At 39.9% G+C, this 21,104-nt stretch overlaps 1 protein-coding gene across 3 annotated transcripts in view; it reads right to left on the bottom strand.

The window, feature by feature from the left end:
* Positions 1-1,816: 1,816 nt before the first annotated feature.
* The window catches only part of crebbpb (CREB binding protein b), a 41,647-nt gene continuing 22,359 nt past the window's right edge, over positions 1,817-21,104 (bottom strand). Inside the window, exons 7-31 of one of the 3 annotated variants that reach the window (XM_051101971.1) lie at positions 20,781-20,871; positions 20,325-20,462; positions 20,131-20,248; positions 19,846-20,014; positions 19,674-19,736; positions 18,718-18,842; positions 18,239-18,421; positions 16,609-16,935; positions 16,341-16,517; positions 15,505-15,682; positions 15,300-15,418; positions 14,497-14,736; positions 13,771-13,859; positions 11,630-11,743; positions 11,490-11,546; positions 11,306-11,383; positions 11,149-11,216; positions 10,922-11,072; positions 8,811-8,957; positions 8,602-8,715; positions 7,877-8,042; positions 7,590-7,757; positions 7,347-7,508; positions 6,977-7,258; positions 1,817-5,132 (exon numbers count right to left, since the gene is read on the bottom strand). In XM_051101971.1, coding sequence (XP_050957928.1) covers positions 2,835-5,132; positions 6,977-7,258; positions 7,347-7,508; positions 7,590-7,757; positions 7,877-8,042; positions 8,602-8,715; positions 8,811-8,957; positions 10,922-11,072; positions 11,149-11,216; positions 11,306-11,383; positions 11,490-11,546; positions 11,630-11,743; positions 13,771-13,859; positions 14,497-14,736; positions 15,300-15,418; positions 15,505-15,682; positions 16,341-16,517; positions 16,609-16,935; positions 18,239-18,421; positions 18,718-18,842; positions 19,674-19,736; positions 19,846-20,014; positions 20,131-20,248; positions 20,325-20,462; positions 20,781-20,871 — 5,822 coding nt within the window. In that variant the 3' untranslated portion in view covers positions 1,817-2,834. The remainder of the gene's footprint in view (positions 5,133-6,976; positions 7,259-7,346; positions 7,509-7,589; positions 7,758-7,876; positions 8,043-8,601; positions 8,716-8,810; positions 8,958-10,921; positions 11,073-11,148; positions 11,217-11,305; positions 11,384-11,489; positions 11,547-11,629; positions 11,744-13,770; positions 13,860-14,496; positions 14,737-15,299; positions 15,419-15,504; positions 15,683-16,340; positions 16,518-16,608; positions 16,936-18,238; positions 18,422-18,717; positions 18,843-19,673; positions 19,737-19,845; positions 20,015-20,130; positions 20,249-20,324; positions 20,463-20,780; positions 20,872-21,104) is intronic. The other 2 variants (XM_051101986.1, XM_051101977.1) reach the window with 2 other exon arrangements.

The raw sequence follows: 21,104 nt of genomic DNA, 5'->3' as shown, positions 1-21,104 counted from the left end.
ACTATGGGGGGCGACATTATTAACTCCGAAAATAAAATTCTGATTCTATGACCATAGCTACTGAAATAGCTTACAGGTAATGGTGTATATAAGCGTAGGCTACCAAATGCCGTACTATCGTTTTTTCCCCCCAGAGTCTAAACGCCCTCGGATATTAAGTGAAATTCACGCTGATAAACTTTTTCAGTGGCTGCGGCCTCGTGACAATTAGCATCGGCATGTTTACACCCTGTCAGGCTGTCATCTAGCATTTCTTGTCTCTGGCGTTTGTAAGCTCTTTCAGTAGCTGTGGTCTACTAAAAGCCTCAGCCATCAGGGCTAAAGTGGAGAAAACAAAGACGCGAGTCTTTAGGAACTTTCGATAGACCACAGGCATATTCCTCACCGAGTGCAACCATTTTACACCAAAATAATGGCGCCCCCATAGTCCAAAATATGCATAAACCGATGTGGATTATTTTAAAATAATGCAAGTCTTTTATGTTTTTCTACAACATGTTTCAGTAAGAGAAATAATTTACATTGTTTTAAGCCACAGAAGTCATACGCAGGCTTTCCTTTAATAAAAATGCAATGACAAATCAGAAGAGCAACAACCATATTTAGAGCAGAAGCAGTTATTTGTGTGTGACTCATTTTAAAAGAAGTTTCTTTTGTTGCGGGATTGGTCGTAGCAGGGCTTCTCTCACCAGTGTGTGTGGAACTACATTTGCAAGAGTGATTGCAAAATGTTTTGCTGCGGTTCTATTTCACTCACTGTAAGAAAAATATAAACAAGCCAAATTTTGACTGAAATTGTTCTTTTTGCTAAAATTACAAATCAAGCAATACCACCACTTGCAATTGCAATCATTGGTCAGATTGCGATTACCTGCAGTTCAGTAACAGTAGAGCTGAAATTTAGAGCCATAACTTCATGTCCATGCTCAAAAAAAAAAAAAAAAAAAAAAACAACAAGGCATCTTTTACAAATTTGATTACATCAAACCTGTAAAATGAAACATGCAATGGTCAAAAATTGTGAATTGCTGTACAAGGTCTCTAAACTGCAGTTTCACCTTTTAGGCTCCAGGAGGTGCAGTGAAGCCAGTGGTGAGCACGCACTCCAATCTCATGCTGAGAAAGGTAAAACAGCAAGTTAGCTTAACGTCTAGGGCACATTTGATAACTGTAGTTCAGATTTAATGTTCTGATACAGTCACTCGAATCCAGAGAAACCATCTATGCATTTCACAATCACTGAAATAGAAAACCCTCAATTAAATGAGACCCTGGACCACAGAACCAGTCATAAGGGCCAATTTTTTGAAAGCTGAATAAATAAGCTTTCCATTGATGTATGGATAGGATATGCCAATATTTGGCTGAGATACAACTATTTGAAATTCTGGAATCTTAAGAGTGCAAAAAAAAAAAAAATAAAAATAAAATTCTAAATACTGAGAAAACTGCCTAAAAAGTCGTACAAATTAAGTTCTTAGCAATGCATATTACCATTCAAAAATTAAGTTTTCATGTTTACAGTAGGAAATTTACAAAATATCTTTATGGAACGTGATCTTTACTTTTTGGCATTTAAAAAAAAAAAAAAAAAAAAAAAAAAATTTAGATAGTCTTGACCCATACAATGTATTGTTGGCTATTGCTACCAATATATCCATGCTACATACGACTGGTTTTGTGGTCCTGGGTCGCATCAATTTAACAATTAGCTCCAGTCCACTGGCTTTATGTGAAAACAGTTAGTCGGATTATGCTCATTTCCTGAAATCAGTATAGCGAAAATGCGCAAAACGAAGTCAGCACAAGGGTCGTGTCTGTTGCACACAGTTTATTTAACAATATGGTATATAAGTACGAAACAAGTTCTTAACCAGTTTATACAGCGATCTCAATCTTTTTTCCTTTTATTTACAGTATGTCATCAAGCTGCATGATTTACATTAAAGAATCGTTCACCTTCAATTCAAGTTTCATGAGGAGAAAAACAAAAGAGGTTGACTGAAGAACTCTTTGAACAAATCAGCAGTCAGACAAAGCTCCGGCCCTCATACGCGAGGTGGAGGGGACATCATTGATGTTTCAGAGATCAAACGAGAAAAACAGGAACATCTTCCTACATCTTAAGAGACAACTACTGAATCCAGGCCAATAAATTAACGCATTTGGGCACCTTGAAAAATAAGAGCAATTTTCACAATTTGCTCGCGTGTTCATGTTTGTGTGTTCGTGTGTGCAGTAGCCAAGCTCCTTTCTGTACAAATGAATACAGGTCCTCTGTACAAACTCCACAGTTTGGAGAGAAAAAGGCGGGGCGTCCTTTTCCAAACCTGGTAAATGTGAATACGTATCAGACAGGAATGAGGATTGATCCTGATCCTAATTCCACAGAGTATCTTACAGTCCTTATACACGCACACACTCACCAAAAAAAAAACAAAAACAAAAAAAAAAAAAAACGCATTTCAGTTTGCAAACATACAAAACGAAAGTCTTCAATAATAAAATCAAATATTTGCCTTGAGAAATTCCATTTAAAAAGTCCATAAGCTCAAAATAACCCCCTCCCCGAAAAACAAAACAAAAAAAAACAAAACGACGAAAACAATTAAAAATGTAACTCGTAGACCAGGACTGCATTTTGACCGGTCCGACAACCCTCCCCGAAAAATACCCTTTGTGATTCTGCTCTTTAAACAGTAATTTCAATCCCTCAACGGGGAAGAAAAAGCAGTCCATCGGTTGTGTAAACCTATTACAGTTCATTTTGTCACCTTCTCTAATTTCCTGTGTAGAAAGCACACCTCTCTCCTCATAATCAATGTCTTTTAATGCTACAATCCCTCAACGAACTTTTCTAACGTGTCTCCCGTGGTGTCCCCAACCATACTCAGGTCATTGGTCAGCCCTCCACGGTTTGGCGTGTTCAGCTGCGGAAGCATTGCACTCTGTTCGGGTGTGCACAGGTGAGCCTGGTCCATGGGGCCCGACATGGGTCCCGCCAGACTGGGGTGGGACGCGCCGGAGTGCAGGGCGGCGTGCTGAGGCGAGGGCTGGGGCTGCATGCGCGGGGACGGGCTGGAATGTGGCGGTTGTTGGGACGGGGGGCGGGGAGATTGCACGGGCGCAGGCGACCTCACTTGGTTGCCCAGTGCGTTGGCCATGGCCTGTCCGGGCAGGTGAGCGCCCTGCGGCTGTCCTGCAAGCATGTGGGGTTGGGGACTCATGGAAGCGGCCTGTGCCGGCGATCCCATTTGCTGCTTCAGCATCTGCTGCTGCTGTTGTTGTTGCTGCTGCTGCTGCAGCATGCGCTGTTGCAGAATGTTCTGCTGGGCCTCCATGCCCATCTGAGCCATGGGCGGCATCTGACCCATGGGCCCCGCGCCTCCCTGCATGGCCATCTGCTGCTGCATGCGGATTTGCGAGTAGCTGGCCGCGCCTTGAGGTTGCGGGAATCTCCCTTGTCCCGGAGGCATCGCTCCCTGTTGTTGCTGCTGCTGCTGCATACGCATTATTTGCCGGCGGAACATCTGCTGCTGCTGGTTTCCGTTGTGCGCAGCATTCATCATCTGCCCCTGGGGTCCGAGGGCAGCCATGGCTTGGTTTGCTGCAGGCTGAGCCTGCTGAGGCGGCATGACGGGTCTTTGTACGGGGCCGGTTTGCATCGCAGCCATGTTTTGCATTCCCGCCTGACCAGCGAGCATGGCCTGCTGGTTCTGCTGCTGCGGTTGGCTGGCTTGGTACTTCGCTGTCCGCTGCTTGATAAACGCAGCCATGAGATGCGGGTTCGATTTGAGGATGTTGAGAACCTGCTGCTGCTGCTGAGGCGAGCTCGGCGATTTTAACGTGCGCAGCAGGTCCTGCAGCGCTCCTGGAGCGATGCTGCTCGTCACCCCTCGTTGCTGCATGCCTTGCTGCTGCGGGGCCTGCGGTTGCGCCTGCTGGGGAGGCATGACGGGCTGCATCTGCCGCGGCTGCTGCTGCTGTTGCTGCATCATGGCGCGCTGTATCATTGGCGCCTGTTGCGGCACCTGCGCTACCTGAGACTGCTGCGGGGCCATGGCCATCTGCTGCGGTGGCACTTGCTGCGGCGGAGCCGCCTGCGGATTCTGCATGGCTCCTTGCATCCCAGCTGGCCACTGGCCAGGCTGCATGTTCTGAACCATCTGAGGACCACGAGGGGGCATCATCTGCATGGGAGTCATCATGCGAGGTTGGTTCATCGGCATGCCGTTCATATTCATTCTGTAGTCTTGTTGCTGCTGCTGCTGCTGCTGCTGCTGTTGTTGTTGTTGTTGTTGTTGCTGTTGCTGCTGCTGCTGCTGCTGAACTTTGGTCATCATCTCTATCTGTTTCGCAACCTTCAAAGCCTGCTGCTGCGGAGAGGGCTGTGGCTGTTGTTGAGGTGGCATGGGCAGGGGAGACTGCTGCTGGGGCAGAGGCGAAGACTGCGGGCCTGGCTTACCTTGCGACCCTGGTGTAGGCGGTTGGTTGGGGAAGGGCTGCACCATTCCAGCCACATTTGGATGCGGCTGCGGCTGCTGCGGCTGCGGCTGGCTGGCTAATGCCTGCGGGGTCTGAGGTGTGCTAGGCTGCTGCTGCTGCTGCTGCAGCTGCTGAGAGTTGGGCGTCCCCGGACCTCCTGAGGTAGTTGGGGAGGGCAGACTTGGAGGCATTCCTCTGCCCTGCATGAGTGCCATGCGCCGGCGCATCATCTGCGCCTGTTGCAGCCGCTGCTGAATCTGCTGCTGCCGCAGCTTGTGCTTGATATTGAGACAGAAGGGCACGGGGCACTTGTTCTCCTGGCAGTGCTTGGCATGGTAGCAGCACAACGCGATGAGTTGCTTGCAAACCGGGCATCCTCCGTTGGTCTTGCGCTTGCAGCCTTTGGTGTGCTGCACCACTCTCTTCATCTTCTGACAAGATGGCAAAGAGCAGTTGGCGTTGCGGCACTGGCAGGCATGCACCAGCGACTGGATGCAGCGTTGGATGCTGAGGCGGCGACTCTCTTGCGGGCTCTTGTTGGCTTCGCCGCTCTGGTTGTTGCTGTCGTCGTCCAGGCCCAAACCCCACTTCACCATTTGGTGCTCATGGCCCTTGGAGTTGTAGCAGTTAATGCATAGATCAAAGTCCTGAAAGAAATCAGAAAAATAATTAATATCATTTTTTTAATAATTATAGCATAGAATGTTAAATGACTACTGCACGACAAGGTTTGGGTATCGAGAACTGGTTTCAGATTTCCAAGAAACGGGTTATTCCTTAAGACGAAAAATGTGATTCCACAAAGTAGTAGTTCACTTTTTACAGATAAATTTTACAGATAATGTACTCACCCCCTTGTCATCCAAGATGTTCATGTCCTTTTTTCTTCAGTAGCAAAGAAATTATGCTTTTTGAGGAAAAAATTTCAGGAACGTTCTTCATATAAATGAACTTTAATGGCACCAGCGAGTTTGAACTTCCAAAATGCATTTAGCAGAGAGAGAAGGGTCTTGTTGAGCGAAACCGATTGGTTAATTACTAAATATATGTTTCCAATTTATATACTTTTTAACCTCAAACACTCATCTTGTCCAGCTCTGCCTTAACTCTGTATATTCCAGCTTCATGACAGCAGTTAGTGTATGTCGAAAACTTCCCATCTCATGTTCTCCCTCAACTTCAGAATCGTCTTATATTGCTGTTTTACCTTTTTTGTTGAGGGTGTTTGATCTTTGCATGTTCACTTTGCAAAGACTGGGTCTGTATTTCTACAGCAATGTAGGATGATTTTGAAGTTGGAGGAGAAAATAAGATGAGAGTTTTTTGGCATAACCTAACTGCATTGACCTGGAATGCACAGAGTTCACACAGAGCTAGACAAGACGAGCATTTGAGGTTAAAAGTATATAAATTGTAAGTTTTTTAAAGAAAATAACTGATCCGTTTCGCTAGATAAGACCCTTCTTTGGCTGGGATTTAGAGCCCTGTTTAGAGCCCTTTGAAGCTGCATTTAAACTGCATTTTGGAAGTTCAAACTAACAGGCACCATAGATATCCAATTATATGGAGACAAATCCTGATTTTTTTCCTCAAAAAGCTATTTTTTTCATGACAGAAGAAAGAAAGACATGAAATTCTTGGATTCCAAGGGGGTGACTACATTATCTGTAAGCTTTAGTTCTTGAAGTATACTAGTTCTTTAAGTGAATGTAAACAAATTAGAAAGAAAATGCATGTGTAACAGAATATTTAGATCTGCGTGCATTCAGTGTTAAAAAGAGAGCAGCCTAATAAATGTGCTGCCTGTCATTCAGAGTCATTCAATAATCTTGACTAATTATATTTCCTAACTTTAATGAGGATTCATCTCATCAAATATTTTATTTATGAAAAGAAAACTATGCACTGTTTTGAAACTTTTGATTTAAATTTCTGTACCTGCAATTTGTTCAATTGTATTTATTTATGCTATTGCTAATTCATTTGCTTGTTCCCATTTTATTACTGACTGTTTAGTTGTCCTTAATTTAATGTTGGAAATTTATATCAGTTTATCTGTTTTTGCTGCAGTATATTTTTTTTTAAAACCACAGGCAAAAGTTCCTCTTAGGCCTAAGTGTTTTGTAGGCTGCTGATTTTTGCTCATGTTATTCAGCTGCAACAGAAAGCCTTGTAAAAACACAGAATAAAAAGAGTTGGCTTATTTTTTATTGACTTTGTTATTGGAATCAAAAGGAATCGTTAAGAATTGGAATCGATAAAATTCAAACAATACCCAACCCTACGCACGACTGGAGACTGATGCCATATTTACAGTTTGAGACACAGTCGTCAAGAAAAGTTTGCTCCTTGAGAGGTTTAAACCTACAACCTACTAGTTTAAACCACATATCTTGATAAACTGGTGATAAAATAGTATTATTTCTGTTTTTAAAACAATGGGAGCGAACAATGGGAAGAGACTCGACTGCTGCACAAAGAGATGACTGACCTCGCAAACGGTGCAATGCCAGCGTGTCTCGACGTGGTGCTTGCATTCGTTGCAAGTGTACACAAATCGGTCTTGGCCCTGATTGTGTAGCTCCACCAGCATGCACATAGTGCTCCATTTGCAGCGGCGTAGGGAACTGAACTCCCAGTGCTTGTCCCTGGCCAGAGTTAGGAAGGCATCACGGCCGTCCATCAGATCGCAGGTCAGCAGCGGGTCAGGATCCATGATCGGAGGCAAGGTGTTGATCACTGGACCAGCATGCAGGTGGATCACGAAGAAGACCTGGATTTTAGGAAGCAAGACAAGTTGTGGTCAGCACAAAACAGTATTCAGGTAAAAAATAAAATGATTTAAAAGAATCACATCCAACCTCTTTGTGCTTCTCCATTGTTGCATATAGCTTCTGGGACAGATCATTAGCTACATTCGGCATCCCAGGCTTCTTTTTGTTTGCGCGGCTCACGCTGCTCTTATTTTTGTTGGTCTTTTTATTGTTCTTCTTTTTGGCGTTCTTGCTGTCAGCTTGGGTTCCCTGTGGAAAAGGAAGATGTTTAAATAAATGGCTACAGACTCCACTAAATACTCATTCACACCAGTTGGCTCTCTGACTAACCTCTGTTGTCTCGGAGGATGCTGTATTCTCCTCCTTCTTCCTCTCCTCCTCCTCTTGCTCCAGCTCCTTGATGCTTTCCTCCAGAACGTTGGGCCAAAAATCACCCTCGAAATAGGGCAGCTCGTAGGCACTTGTAAGCCGGTCCTCCGTGGCCTGCTTAAATATGTCCTGCATAACACAAGTGAGTCATTTTGTGAGTCATATCTGTGTCAGTGTGACGTTAACCTGTTGTGAATGAAAACTAACAGAGCGCAAATCCCTCTAAAACAAACTGAGCTTTGGCATACCTTATAGTCATGAATGATTCTTTCTGCGAAGGCTTTGTCCAGCATTTTGCGGTACCACTCCTGCAGTCTTTTAGGCTTGGGAATCTTCTGATCAGGAGGGTGACAGTGGAAGATGTAGTCATCGCCTTCACTAGGTGGGCAGGCCCAAATATGACCAGTCACATATCTGTGAAAAAAATTTAAAAAAATCAATTCCATTAGTGCATAACCCTAACAATGCCATTAGATCACAAAAGCATGTTTTTCAAAAGTGTTAATAGTGAATTGCAGCCCCAATTTGTTTTTGGTTGAGCAAATCATGACTTGTATGACTTAGAGTGGACTGAGACTGGAGAAAGCTGAATAAGTAAGCTTTCCATTGATGTATGGTTTGGTAGGACAGGACAATGTTTGAAAATTTGAATCCAAAGGTGCAAAAAAAAAAAAAAAAAAAAAAACTGAGAAAATCACATTTAGAGTTGTGCAAATGAAGTTGTTAGCAGTGCATATTACTTATCAAAAATTAAGTTGATATATTTAAGGAAGAAAATTCACAAAATATCTTAATGGAACATGATCTTTACTTAATATCCACATGATTTTTGGCATAAAAGAAAAATAGATCATTTTGACCCATACAATATATTTTTGGCTATTGCTACAAATATACCCGTGCTACTTAAGACTGGTTTTTATCTCACACATCATCACTAGGGAAGGATTTCAACTTTCAAGGTGACACTTACCCAAGTTTCTTAACATACTCCAAATAACCAATGAGGATTTCATGGTAAACTGCAGTTCTTAGCAGCCGAGGCTTGAAGAAGTGAATACTGTCAAGATATGATATGTATACCCGTCTGGAAAAAAGTGTAAAACAAGACAATTAGTCAAAACAGCCTGTTAAAGGCACAATTCATTTTTCTGCTCCCACTGATCCATATTTTCTCAATACCTGGTGTTAGGAAAGGGACATTCGGATCCATATTCCTGGACGTGCATGCCGAAGAAACACACATCGACTCCATCAATCTCCTCAAATGCAAAAAGTGCTTTGGTTCTGTAGGGAAAGGTTTCTGACATCTCTCCTGAGTCAACAAACCTACAGAAAAATGATCCCAAGTCAACTCCTTCAATTCAGGTACACGTCAGGAAATCAAAATTTAATTTCTGAATACATCTTGACATAACTTCAAGAACCTTTCTACAGAATTAGTGCAAACTGCTGTCCCACAACTAGAAAACACATTTAGAAATCATGTAAGTATTCAAACCTTAGATGTTTACTAAGATCCTTTTATTATCTATTGAAACCCACAATAATATTTAACATATCAGTAAGCTTAAGGTATATAAAATCATTGTTTATCAGGTACTTTCAATTGGGAGATGGCGGTCCTGAACCCTAACCCATAGATTTCAACTTATGAAAATATTTAAATAATTTTTTTAGTTTTTCCTATTGTTGTTTTTACAAGTATCTTTTGGATTCTTTCATAGAATGAGGTTAAAAAAAACATTTAGTTTATATTTTCTTCGTGAATTATGAAACTTTATGTAAAAAACTTGTGCTGCATACGAATAATTTACTCACCCCCTTGTCATCCAAGATGTTCATGTCTTTCTGTCTTCAGTCGTAAAAAAATTATGGTTTTTGAGGAAAACATTTTAGGATTTCTCTCTATATAATGGACTTGATTGCTGCCCCAATTTTGAACTTCTAAAATGTAGTTTAAATGCAGCTTCAAAAGGCTCTAAACGATCCCAGCCGAGGAAGAAGGGTCTTATCTAGCAAAACGATTTTTTTAAAAAAATAAAAATTTGTATACTTTTTAAGCACAAAAGCTCATGTAGCACAGGCTCCGGGATGCGCGTTCACGACACTACGAATCACGTCTAAGTTCATCGTCTGTGTACTCTGGCTCAAAAAGGTAGAGTATGGCAAAAACTTCGGAACTTCATTTTCTCCTACAACTTTGGAAATGTCTGACATCGTTGTACCTTTTTGTTTGTAAACCGCGTTTGACTTGCTTGCACTTCCATAGTCTTCGCGTGTTCACTTTGTAAACACTGGGTCTGTAGTTCCGCCTACGTTTCGCATGACTCAGTAGTACATAGTGTTGTGGACGCGCATCCCAGAGGCTGTACCACGGAAGCTTTTGTGCTTAAAAAATAAACAAACTTATTTTCTGAAAAAAATGACTGATCGTTTCGCTAGATAAGACCCTTCTTCCTCGGCTGGGACCGTTTAGAGCCATTTGAAGCTGCATTTAAACTACTTTTTGGAAGTTCAAAATCGGGGCACCAATAAAGTCCATTATATGACATGAACATCTTGGATGACAAGGGGGTGAGTACATTTTTTGTAAATCGCTGTTATGAAAGTGGACTTCTGTAATTTTCTGCAATTAAGCACACTTTTTTGGGAGCTACTTAATAACATTTAGTTTTTATACGTGTACACCTGTTCAGAACTGTGCTAGCTAACCATGTGCTGATTAGCATCTTTGAGCTAGCTTCAAACATATCTAAAAGTACGATAAAGTATACTGAATAATCTACCAAGATACTGTCATAGTTTTATGAATCCTTGATTTTATAACTTGAAACAACTTTGTGCCTTTTACAAAAAAAAAATGTGATTCAAAACCACAAATCTCATGAATTACACTTGAAATACTGTTAAAAACGTAATTATTGATTTACCTCTGAATTAAAAAAAAAAAAAAAAAAAAATTATCTATATCTATATCTATATATTTTTTTTTTTTTTTTTTTTTTTTTTACCATCTAGATGCAAGCAAAATCTTAATAGGTCAATGTACCCTTTCTAATTAAATTATTATTACTGTTTCCAGTAGTGACAAATTTGGGGAGAGAACTAATATTTCAAAACTTTCTGAAAATTCAATATGAGAATTAACGGCACAATAGAAATGTGCATACATACAATTTTTTGGAAAAACACCTTTTTTTAATGACATTTCCAACTCTGTCTTTGGGCCAATTCTGTAGAAAGGCCCTCAATAGAGTCAAATACTTAATTCACATTCTTTATGACATTACCTGGATTTCATCCCAGGTTTGACCTCCACGGTCTTATCAGAGCTGGCGACCACCCGTACAAACACCTCTCCGGCCTCAGGGTGATTCTGCCTCTTCAAGTACTTATTCACTCGGTCCTCGATGTACGAGCCCAGTCTCGTGCTCTGTAACCCTGATCAGAAAACACAGATGGTTACTTCTCTGCACAGACAGAGAGGCAAACAGGAAGATGCTTCAAAAGCACTCACTTTTAGCAGAAAACTTGTTTTCCTTTCTGGATTTCCCTGACTTCTTCAGGCAGTTGTCACAGATGAAACTGTTATACGAAGAAGAGAAAACAAAACAGCTGTAGGATCACGTTGTGTCATGCTAAACTTCAGGAGAACAGCGGGATAAAACACTCACCCTGATGGCCAGATGACGTCATAATGCAGTACACAGATCTGATGCATCTTCCGTCCGCAGTCTTTACATTCAACAAAGCTGTTAGACAAAGGAAGCCGTTAAAAGCGACATACTTTCACAGTATTCGCATACATATGCTTTAGTATGCATACTATTCGACGATCATTAAAATGCCAAGACTTACGGCTCAGGGTCCAACATGTCATTTTTCTTCTTCTCAAACTGCTCCTTTGATATCATGCTGCAGAGAGACGCACAAAATAAATTCTACATTGCACCTTCACACATGCACGACTCATTTTTAAGGATAAAAAAATGCAAAACCTCAAAGCCTTTTGGGCATCAGCAGATACATACGTCTGCGGCTGCGCTGGGTCGTCTCCCAGGGTGACACTGTCGCCCTGAATCTCGTTGAAGCACTTCTCGCAGAAGTGATACCTGTCGGCAACAAGGCCATATTTGGGTGAACTGGAGCCAGCACACAAGAGCACAGGCAAACCGGCACACGGAGAGCAGCACAGCACAAGAGCGCAGAACGCGGGTCGGGCAGAGATTGGCACACAGCAAACAGTCCAAGGCAGAGCACAGGTTAGCATTCAAACTCACAAATGAACGTTACATCAAAACATGAAGGTATGTCTTTTCATGCACTAGAAAGTAACTGCATGCCTTTTCTGATAGATTTTAAGAACAAATTAAAGGCATGAAACAGAAATGAAGACAACATGATGAGATGAGAAACATGCACTAATGTCACTTATGGAAAAGTGATGCACCAGAGCATTTTCAGGCGTATGATTTTTAATATCATGACAATTAGGCTTTAAGATTTAAGGGGGGACTGATTTTATTTATTTATATATATATAAATAAATTAAAAAAAAAAAAAAATTAAAAACTAAAATTCCAGGAACTGCAAGGTCACAGTTTTGTCAAAACTGTAATTATACATCAGTATGACCATAAAACAACAGTAATATTAATTATTTCTACTAAATAACATAAAAATCGCTATATAAAACCAAAATATTAAGTATTAGTTTTGTAATATTTTACTGTTTAAAAAAAAAAAAAAAAAAAAAAAAAAAAAACATTTTATTTTATAAAATGTCATTTAATTTTAAATGAAAATTAAAAATGTTGTTACCTGAATGATCCACAGCTGTGTTTTTTTTGTTTAGTGATGTACAGTCATATATACAGTTATATTATGCAGTTGAGGTCAAATGTTTACACACCTTGCAGAATCTACAAAATGTTAATTGTTTTACCAAAATAAGAGGGATCAAACAAATTGCATGGTATTTTTTTATTTAGTACTGACCTGAAGTAGTTGTTCATGAGTCCCTTGTTTGTCTTGAACAGTTAAACTGTCTGCTGTTCTTCAGAAAAATCCTTCAGGTCCCACAAATTCTTTGGTTTTCCAGCATTTTTGTGTATTTGAACACTTTCCAACGATGACTGTATGATTTTGAGATCCATCTTTTGACAATGAGGACAACTGAGGGACTCATATGCAACTATTACAGAAGGTTCAAACGCTCACTGATGCTTCAGAAGGAAACACAATGCATTAAGAGCCGGGGGTGAAAACTTTTGAATTTGAAGATCAGGGTACTTCTGAAGGGCAGTACTAAATGGAAAAAAATATAATATTTAGGCAAAACAAGAAAAATGTACACCTCTTCATTCTGTTCAAAAGTTTTCACCCCCAGCTCTGGTCCCTCAGTTGTCCTCGGTCTGAAAAGATGGATCTCAAAATCATACAGTCATTGTTGGAAAGCGTTCAAATACACTAAATGCTGAAAAATAAAAGAATTTGTGGGACCTGAAGGATTTTTCTGAAGAACAGCGGGCAGTTTAACTGTTCAGGACAAACAAGGGACTCATGAACAACTTCTTCAGGTTAGTACTGGAAAAAAAAAACAAAAAAAAAACACAATAATACACAATGCAATTTGTTTGATCCCTCTTATTTTAGTAAAATAATTAACATTTTGTAGCTTCTGCAAGCTTCTGTAAACTTTTGACCTCAAACTGTATATTACAACTATATATATATATATATATATATATATATATATATATATATATATATATATATATATATATATATATATATATACACATATATATATATAAATAATACTGTATATTAATATAAACATAAGTTAGGATGTAAGTTGCCTGGTGGGTGGAACAGGCTTGTAGGTGAAGATCCAGGCTTGTAAACTGAAAGATTCAAAACCCACAACGACTGACCCACAATGTAATACCACTGTAGCCTTAAGCAAGACGCTCCACCTTTGAACTTGATTTTATGACTCCGTTTATAAGCTGCAAACAACATGGAGTCAACCGAACACTAAAACGTCACAAGCCTGAGCTCAGTGCATCACAGTCCCACTTGGAAAGTCATTTATTGTACTCTCATTTCTCACACCGCTGATCATGCCATTGGTTACCTGTTTTGGTAGCTGTAATATGTGCCGTCTCTGGAGATAGTACAGAGCTGTTTGCCATAGCAGCAAAGCGTCTGTGGTGAAAACTCATACTGTGGAAACACAGAAAATGCAATTCGGTTAAGTTTAAATGTAGCAGTGTTATAGTATCGATTATAGTACCAAAATGATGCACCACAATAATATCTTTACAGAAACCAAAACTAAAGTTTTAATTTAGCCAAAAAAAAAAAAAAAAAAAAAAAAAATTTTTTTAATTTAACTTTTTATGTATATATATATATATATATATATATATATATATATATACATATATATATATATATATATATATACATACATATATATATATATATATATATATATATATATATATATATATATATATATATATATATATATATATATATATATATATATATATATATATATTCACATTTATTTTATTTGAATTTTAGTAGTCTTTGCAATTTAAAAAAGTCAATTTTTTAATTTAAATTTTTTAAGGTTAAGCTTTTCATCCTGAATTTATATTTCATTTTAGCTTTATTTAAATAACTGAAAACATGTTTTAACTGTTTTAGTTGTAGCTAGCAATAACAACACTGAACTGCACTTAGAAAATCTCCAGAGATGCTCTCCGTTTCATTTTAGAGGAGTTTAAGCTCATTTGGAGCATTAACCAAAGCTAACCACTCGTTTCCTGGACAGAGAAGCTCCGGTTCTCACCTTGCGTCCACAGCAGTATCCCAGACTTTGCATGACGGGGTCAATTTCCTGCTCGAACACCTCGGCCAGCTTCGAGCAGTACTTGTACACTCGAGATGTTTTGCGGTTGTAGAGCCAGGCGTTGTTGAACATCAGCCAGATGTCGTCAACATACTGCCACGGCTCCTGATACTGCCCGGTGTCCAGCTTCCTCTTGATGGTGGAAAGGTCAATTGGGTTCTTTACAATGTCGAAGTAATCCTGAAAAATCAAGATCAAATACATTGTGATTGCTTGGGCATGTCACACTTTTTCCCAAATATGATGCCTTTTGTAGAATTTCTGCTTTTTAAGTCCATTTGTAAAGTGTAGATGTCTTCAACTATCCCTTAATTATCAGCAAAACTTCCACAAAGACAATACCCGTCATCCTCTGAGCTAAATTACACTTTTTTGTTCAATTATCAGCTGATTTTCACATGTATGAATGATTCAGAAGACATTTGAGTGCTTGTTACTTTTAAGTGCACTACAGCTGATGCATATATACATATTTGTGACCCTGGACCACAAAACCAGTCATAAGCAGCACGGGTATATCTGTAGAAATAGCCAAAAATACACTGTATGGTCAAAACTATCGATTTTTCTGTTATGCCAAAAATCATTAGGATATTAAGTAAAGAACATGTTTCATGAAGATATTTTGTAAATTTCCTACTGTAAATATAACTTCATTTTTGACTAGTAATATGCATTGCTAAGAACTTCATTTGGACAACTTTTAAGGCAATTTTCTCAATAAGTAGGTGTACAGGATTTACCGGGATGCCCAGGAGAGTGGGATCCACCGGCTGGCGGAAGGGCAAAGACTCTGGGTCTTGACGATACAGAGCTTCTAAAGTAGGCATCAGCGCCTGTCTGAGCTCCTCTGGCTTGAAAACTGTAACAAATCATGATGTTATGTGATTAATCAAGTTGCAGATATTACTGAATGTGCTTTCAATGTTTTCAGAAAAACATTCATACTTTTCTTTCGAGACTGGGCGGATTGACCGGATGGTGTGGTGCTGTTGGTGCTGGACACTTCCTCCTCTTTCGGCTCAGTCTTGACCTCTGGTTTCTTCTCCTCTGTCTCCATCGGTTCCTGTTTAGGTTCTACAGACTCTGGTTGCTCTTTTACTTGAGGAGGTTTGACATCTTCATCCTAATGAACAACAAAAATTACATTTACAATAGACTGTGTCATTAGATGAGAACAAAATCTTGTGAAAAACTGAGAAATACAACATCGTTCAAAAGTTTGATGTCAGTAACATAATTTTTGAAAGAAGTCTCTTCTGCGCACCAAGGCTGCATTTATTTGTTCAAAAATACTGTAAAAACTGTGAAAATGGGAAATATTATTACAATTTAAAATAACTGTTTTCTATGCGAGTATATTTTAAAACGTAATTTATTCCTGTGATGCAAAGCTAAACTTTTAGCATTATTACTTCAGTCTTCAGTGTCACATGATCCTTCAGAAATCAATCTAATATGCTAATTTGCTACTCAAGAAATATTTTTTTATTTTTATCAATGTTGAAAACAGTTGTGTTGTTTCATTTCTGAGGAAGCTAATTTTTTGATGAATATAAAATAAAAAAAGAACATTTATTTGAAAAAGATTTTTTTTTACATTCCAAATGCATTTACTCTTACTTCTGATCAATTTAAAGCTTCCTTGTTGAAAAAAAAAAAAAATCTTACCAACATTAATTCATTTCTTACTTTCAAACGGTGATGTAAAACTGAGCAAACACAAACAAAGTCAAGAATCGCTGAACCAGCTTATTTTAAGATCAGTTTCAACAATGTCACACCTCCATCTTGACATCAGGCCGCTTTTTCCCAGACTCAAATTCCTGCTCGTCTTCCTGATGCTCGGTTTTGGGTTCAGCAGCAGGGTAGTCGGGTGGCAAAGCTTGCTGGGAGTGGGTCTCAGCCACGGATGCAGGTGTGGGAACTCTATTATCAACGCTAGCAGCCATCTGAGAGAGCTAACGGACAGACAAACGAGGAACAACATGAGTTAAACAGCGTCATGGCATACAACTGCAATCGAGGCTGTGTTTTCATGGTGATCCTCACCGGAGTGCTGGGCTGCTGCGCTTGCACAGAGGTGGGCTGCTGCATCTGCATGGGGGGCTCAGGCTGGGGCTGCAGGGGCGTGAGCGGCTGGGAGGGAGCAGGGGAGGAGCCCAAGACTGAGGGAGGGCGGGGCAAGCCACTGGGGATGTGGGTGGGCGTGACGTGGCCCCCGGCCGAGGCCGGCGTGGAAGGCTGGGTCTGGAGTGGCTGTAGGTTAGCGGCAGCTGCCGGGGTGGATGCAGAGGGTGGAGGAGGGGTGGAGCACAGGGCGGATGGGGTGCCCAGAGGGCCCACGGGATTCAGGGTCAGGTTAGCGTTCTGCTGCTGCTGCAGAGGAGAGATGGAGGGCATACCGACTCAGATATAGCACAACAAACTACAACAGAGTGCAATATTCGGGTTCCAGAAGTAAAAACTCCATTTTCTCCATAAGAAAATTGAGTATTAACTCAAACCTTTAAAAAAAAAAAAAAAAAAAAAAAACACACACAAAAAAGTATGGCTGCCCCCTAATAGTCGCACTTAAAACACTAGTCATTTTTGGTCATACAGTTAAGAGTAATATCTGTTTCGAATCTGTAAAGGCTACATTTTTGTGGGTGCACTCACAATAACAACAAAACATTGTGCTTTTGCAAAATAATGAAAGCAAACAGGATGTGCTTTCTGCCATCTCGGTCTCTTTCATACACATATGAAAAATATATATCTATATCTACCTATATATCTATATATCTATATCTCTATATCTCTATATCTCTCTCTCTCTCTCTCTCTATATCTCTCTCTCTCTCTCTCTATATATATATATATATATATATATATATATATATATATATATACACACACACACACACACACACACATATCTGTCAGTGTGCTGTGGCAAGCTTTTTTGCGTGCACTTGAACACTTATTATGCTATCTAGGCAATTAAAGTCTCATTATTACAAATGATTTATATGGTTTATTAATAAATGTGTGTCTAGTAATGCTTAAAATGAGCGACTACTAGTCGACCAGAAAAAATCTTTAGTCAAGGGCAGCCCTATCAAAAAGGTTGTTAATCGATGACATGCTTTTTTTGTTTAACCCATCAGACTGCATTATTTTAACTGATTTTTTTAAAGAACTCAATTTCACAGCAGGAAACCTGTTGAAAAACTACATTACCCATAATTCCAAAAAAAAATTCATTCCACCAATCAGAGAGGTGCAGTGAGCAAATGGCAGCAAAAAGGGAACATCCACTCCAATGTAGCACGGCTAATGACGTAATCAAGTCGGTCTTCCGACACTTTCAAATAAAGTAAATATTCGAATATAAACATGCCTTTTTCAGTTTGATTTTCAAAAACATTTGTGCTTCAAATAAAAGTTTGTAATGTTGCGCTTCTCCTCATTGCTGATTGGTTTAGTTCATGGCTTGTAACTTTTTAATCTCTATGGAAAAATGAATGCAAAAAGCACTTCCGGAACCATCGCCACTGAAAACGTGGGCGGGAACTAATGCACTCTATGACAGGAAGACAACAAGTGTTTGTGGTGGTAAAGCGTCTCTTATAAACACCACAAGTAACACTACAAGCAATTAAACCACAGTGGAGATGTTACATTTCTGAATCCTCACCTGTGGGACAGTCTGTCCCGACTGCTGGGCCAGGTTTACATTCACATTCATGCTCCCGGCTGAAGGTGGAAACGGCGTCTGGTTCATGAACTGGTTCTGGTTGGGCGTCTGGCCCACCATGTTGTTAGCATGGCCTCCCATCATGGCTGGTGCCTGCGGCATCCTGGAGGGAGACATACCCATCTGCAAAAGAATGAAGAGAAATTAGATTTGAGCCAGAAAAGTGGGTTTTTGCTCTACCAAAAACCAATTTGGGCACAACATGGTGAAAAAGCTATTGATAAGTTTACCTTTTAGCAAAACAAGCTTGTTTTAGTTGAGGCAAATCCAAAATGACGCACAACTCAGGAAAAATATTGACTTTAAACTTAAAATGAACTGAGAAAACATTTAAATTTAACTAAAAACACCGTTTTAAAATACAAAATTCCAAAAACTACAAAAATTGAATCAATCTAGAATCGCATCTTGTTGCTTACCGCTGGAACGGTACTCATGCCCATCTGAGTGGGGTGGGTCATGGGGGAGGCAGCCCGAGGAGCTCCCACCGGTGACTGGGACATCTGCACATTCTGCATGGTAACAGGGTTGAACTGGCCCATCCCTGAAGAACATGATTAAAAAAAAAAAAAAAAAAAAAAAAACACCACCACATTAAAAAAAAAGGTAAAGCACTATTCTGTTCAACGGGAGATTGAAGCTTTTGAGTAATTCCTGCGCTACCAGTATGACCTGCCCAACTGCTTTTTTCCTACCCTATTCAACATGAAACGGCATTCTCAACCCATTTTATTTCTGTAATATGACATATTTCAGAGTGCCAATAATTTAAGTCTATAATTTTTGCTAATATTGCTGAAACTGATTAAATTGAGGTTGACCTCAAATGTCACAAATTTACTTATAACAAAAAAAAAAAATCAGAAAGGCCAGTTTTCAGAGATTAAGTTATTACATCTTGCCAAAAAATTACACCAAAAAGGAATTAAACTGATGTTACTGTCAAAAATGACGTTCAAGACACTTGAAATGCATTTTAAATAAATGCTGGGTTTTTTTGACGTTCTCTAGAAAAACTACATTTATCAGGGTTTCCACAAAAGTGTAAGCACAACTGTTTTCAACATTAATAATAATAATAATAATAAATGTTTCCTGAGCATCAACTCAGCATATTAGAATGATTTTTGATCATGTGATACTGAAGACTGGAGTAATGAAGCTGAAAATTCAGCTTTGCATCACAAATTACAGACAAATGCAAACAGGAAACAGTTCTTTTAAATTGTAATAATACTTCACAATATTACAGTTTTTTTTGTGTCTTTTTTAATCAAATAAATGGAGCCTTGGTGAGCATTACATGCATTTAAACTTTACAAACTCAAACTTTTGAACGGTAGTGTATATATGTATACAGAACGAAAAACCATACCTTGAGGGACCTGCATCCGGGTCATCAACTGATTTGGCACGTTGGGCATAGGAACAGGTCCATCTGAGGAAATAAGGCATATGTTCAGCAGCTAATCAAGAAAGCAGCCAGGGAAATACAACGTCTATTAGTTCAGATCATTAAACGAAAAAACAAAAACAAAGTCACTAACTTGGAGGCCGGATGGCTTGTCCAGGTCCCATAGCGTTGGGCTGGGGAAGGCCAGGCTGCTGAGGACCCTGAGGGCCAATCTGGGGCTTCGACAGCCTGGACTTTCTCTTCTCCTCCAGCTCCTTTTGAATCTTATAGATCTTCTCAGCCAGAAAGTGGTAATACTCATCCTGCACACAAGATGTTAAGAGATATAAAAACACGAGCCACCTGGAGCCTTCCTACAGTTACAAAACACCATCATGAAGATAGGTTGAAACGTTGCACGTAAGTTTAGATGCTTTACCCTGCTGTTGGCAGACTCATACATGTCCCCTTCCACCTTACGCGCATAAGCGACCAAGTTCTCCATGCGTCTGTCCTTCAGTGCTGCAGGGTCTGGGGTCGGGAATATGGCTTGAACTCTGTAGAGATTACAGTGTTAAGAGAATTTCCCTTGACAAATTATGATTTTGAAACATGACGACCTCTCCAACTTACAGCTTGTGCACTAGGTGATTCCTCAAGTCCTGAGTGACATGCTCGTGCCAGGGCTTCTTCATGCCAGGCATTGACAGCGGTGCAGCTGTGGGCAGGTTTCCCGCGCCGCCCATGTTCGACCCGTCTGACATCATCTGACTGTTGGAGCAAGATTACAACATCAGTTTTCGTAAGTCACATGGTAAAACCCTCTTCCCAAAAACTTGCGTTCTTCAAATAAAATCCAAGAACAAACTGGAATGATGTAATTTCAGACAAAATCAGTCCAAAAAAAATGTTTCAGTAGTTTTTAAACAAAGCATTTTGAAATATTTTCCCCAGATTTTGACATTTGACTGCTTATAGCGGTAAAATCATTCCACAATGACATTGTTTGCTCTCTTACATTGCTGTACCCCACAGCTCTGCAGTGTGTGTGAGAGGTTAAAGGTGAGGGGTGAAGGTGAAAAGACTCACTTGTTGTTGAGGGATGAGGGGAGAGAGGAATCAGTGTGAAGGCTCGTCTGATCGGCCATACCGTTACCGCCGATGTTCATCTGGTTAGTGCCTGAAGATGTTGTGAGAAACCAGACACGGGTTACACATGGATACACAATATGAGGAGCAGTATGAATTTCAATGCATTCTGACAACAGATGCAATTAAATCTATTGCACTTGATGCCAATTTTGGGGTAAATCTAATTATGCAATAAAGATCCTGATGCACTTGTGCATGTATAAAGAATTGCATTCATTAAATGTAACTATGCAATAAAAACTGTGATGCACTTGTGTGCAC

The sequence above is a fragment of the Labeo rohita genome, chromosome 3 (assembly GCF_022985175.1).
Source record: "Labeo rohita strain BAU-BD-2019 chromosome 3, IGBB_LRoh.1.0, whole genome shotgun sequence".
Lineage (NCBI taxonomy): Eukaryota > Metazoa > Chordata > Actinopteri > Cypriniformes > Cyprinidae > Labeo > Labeo rohita.
The sequence above is the reverse complement of the archived record's forward strand: the minus strand, read 5'-3'. Positions and strand labels throughout refer to the sequence as shown.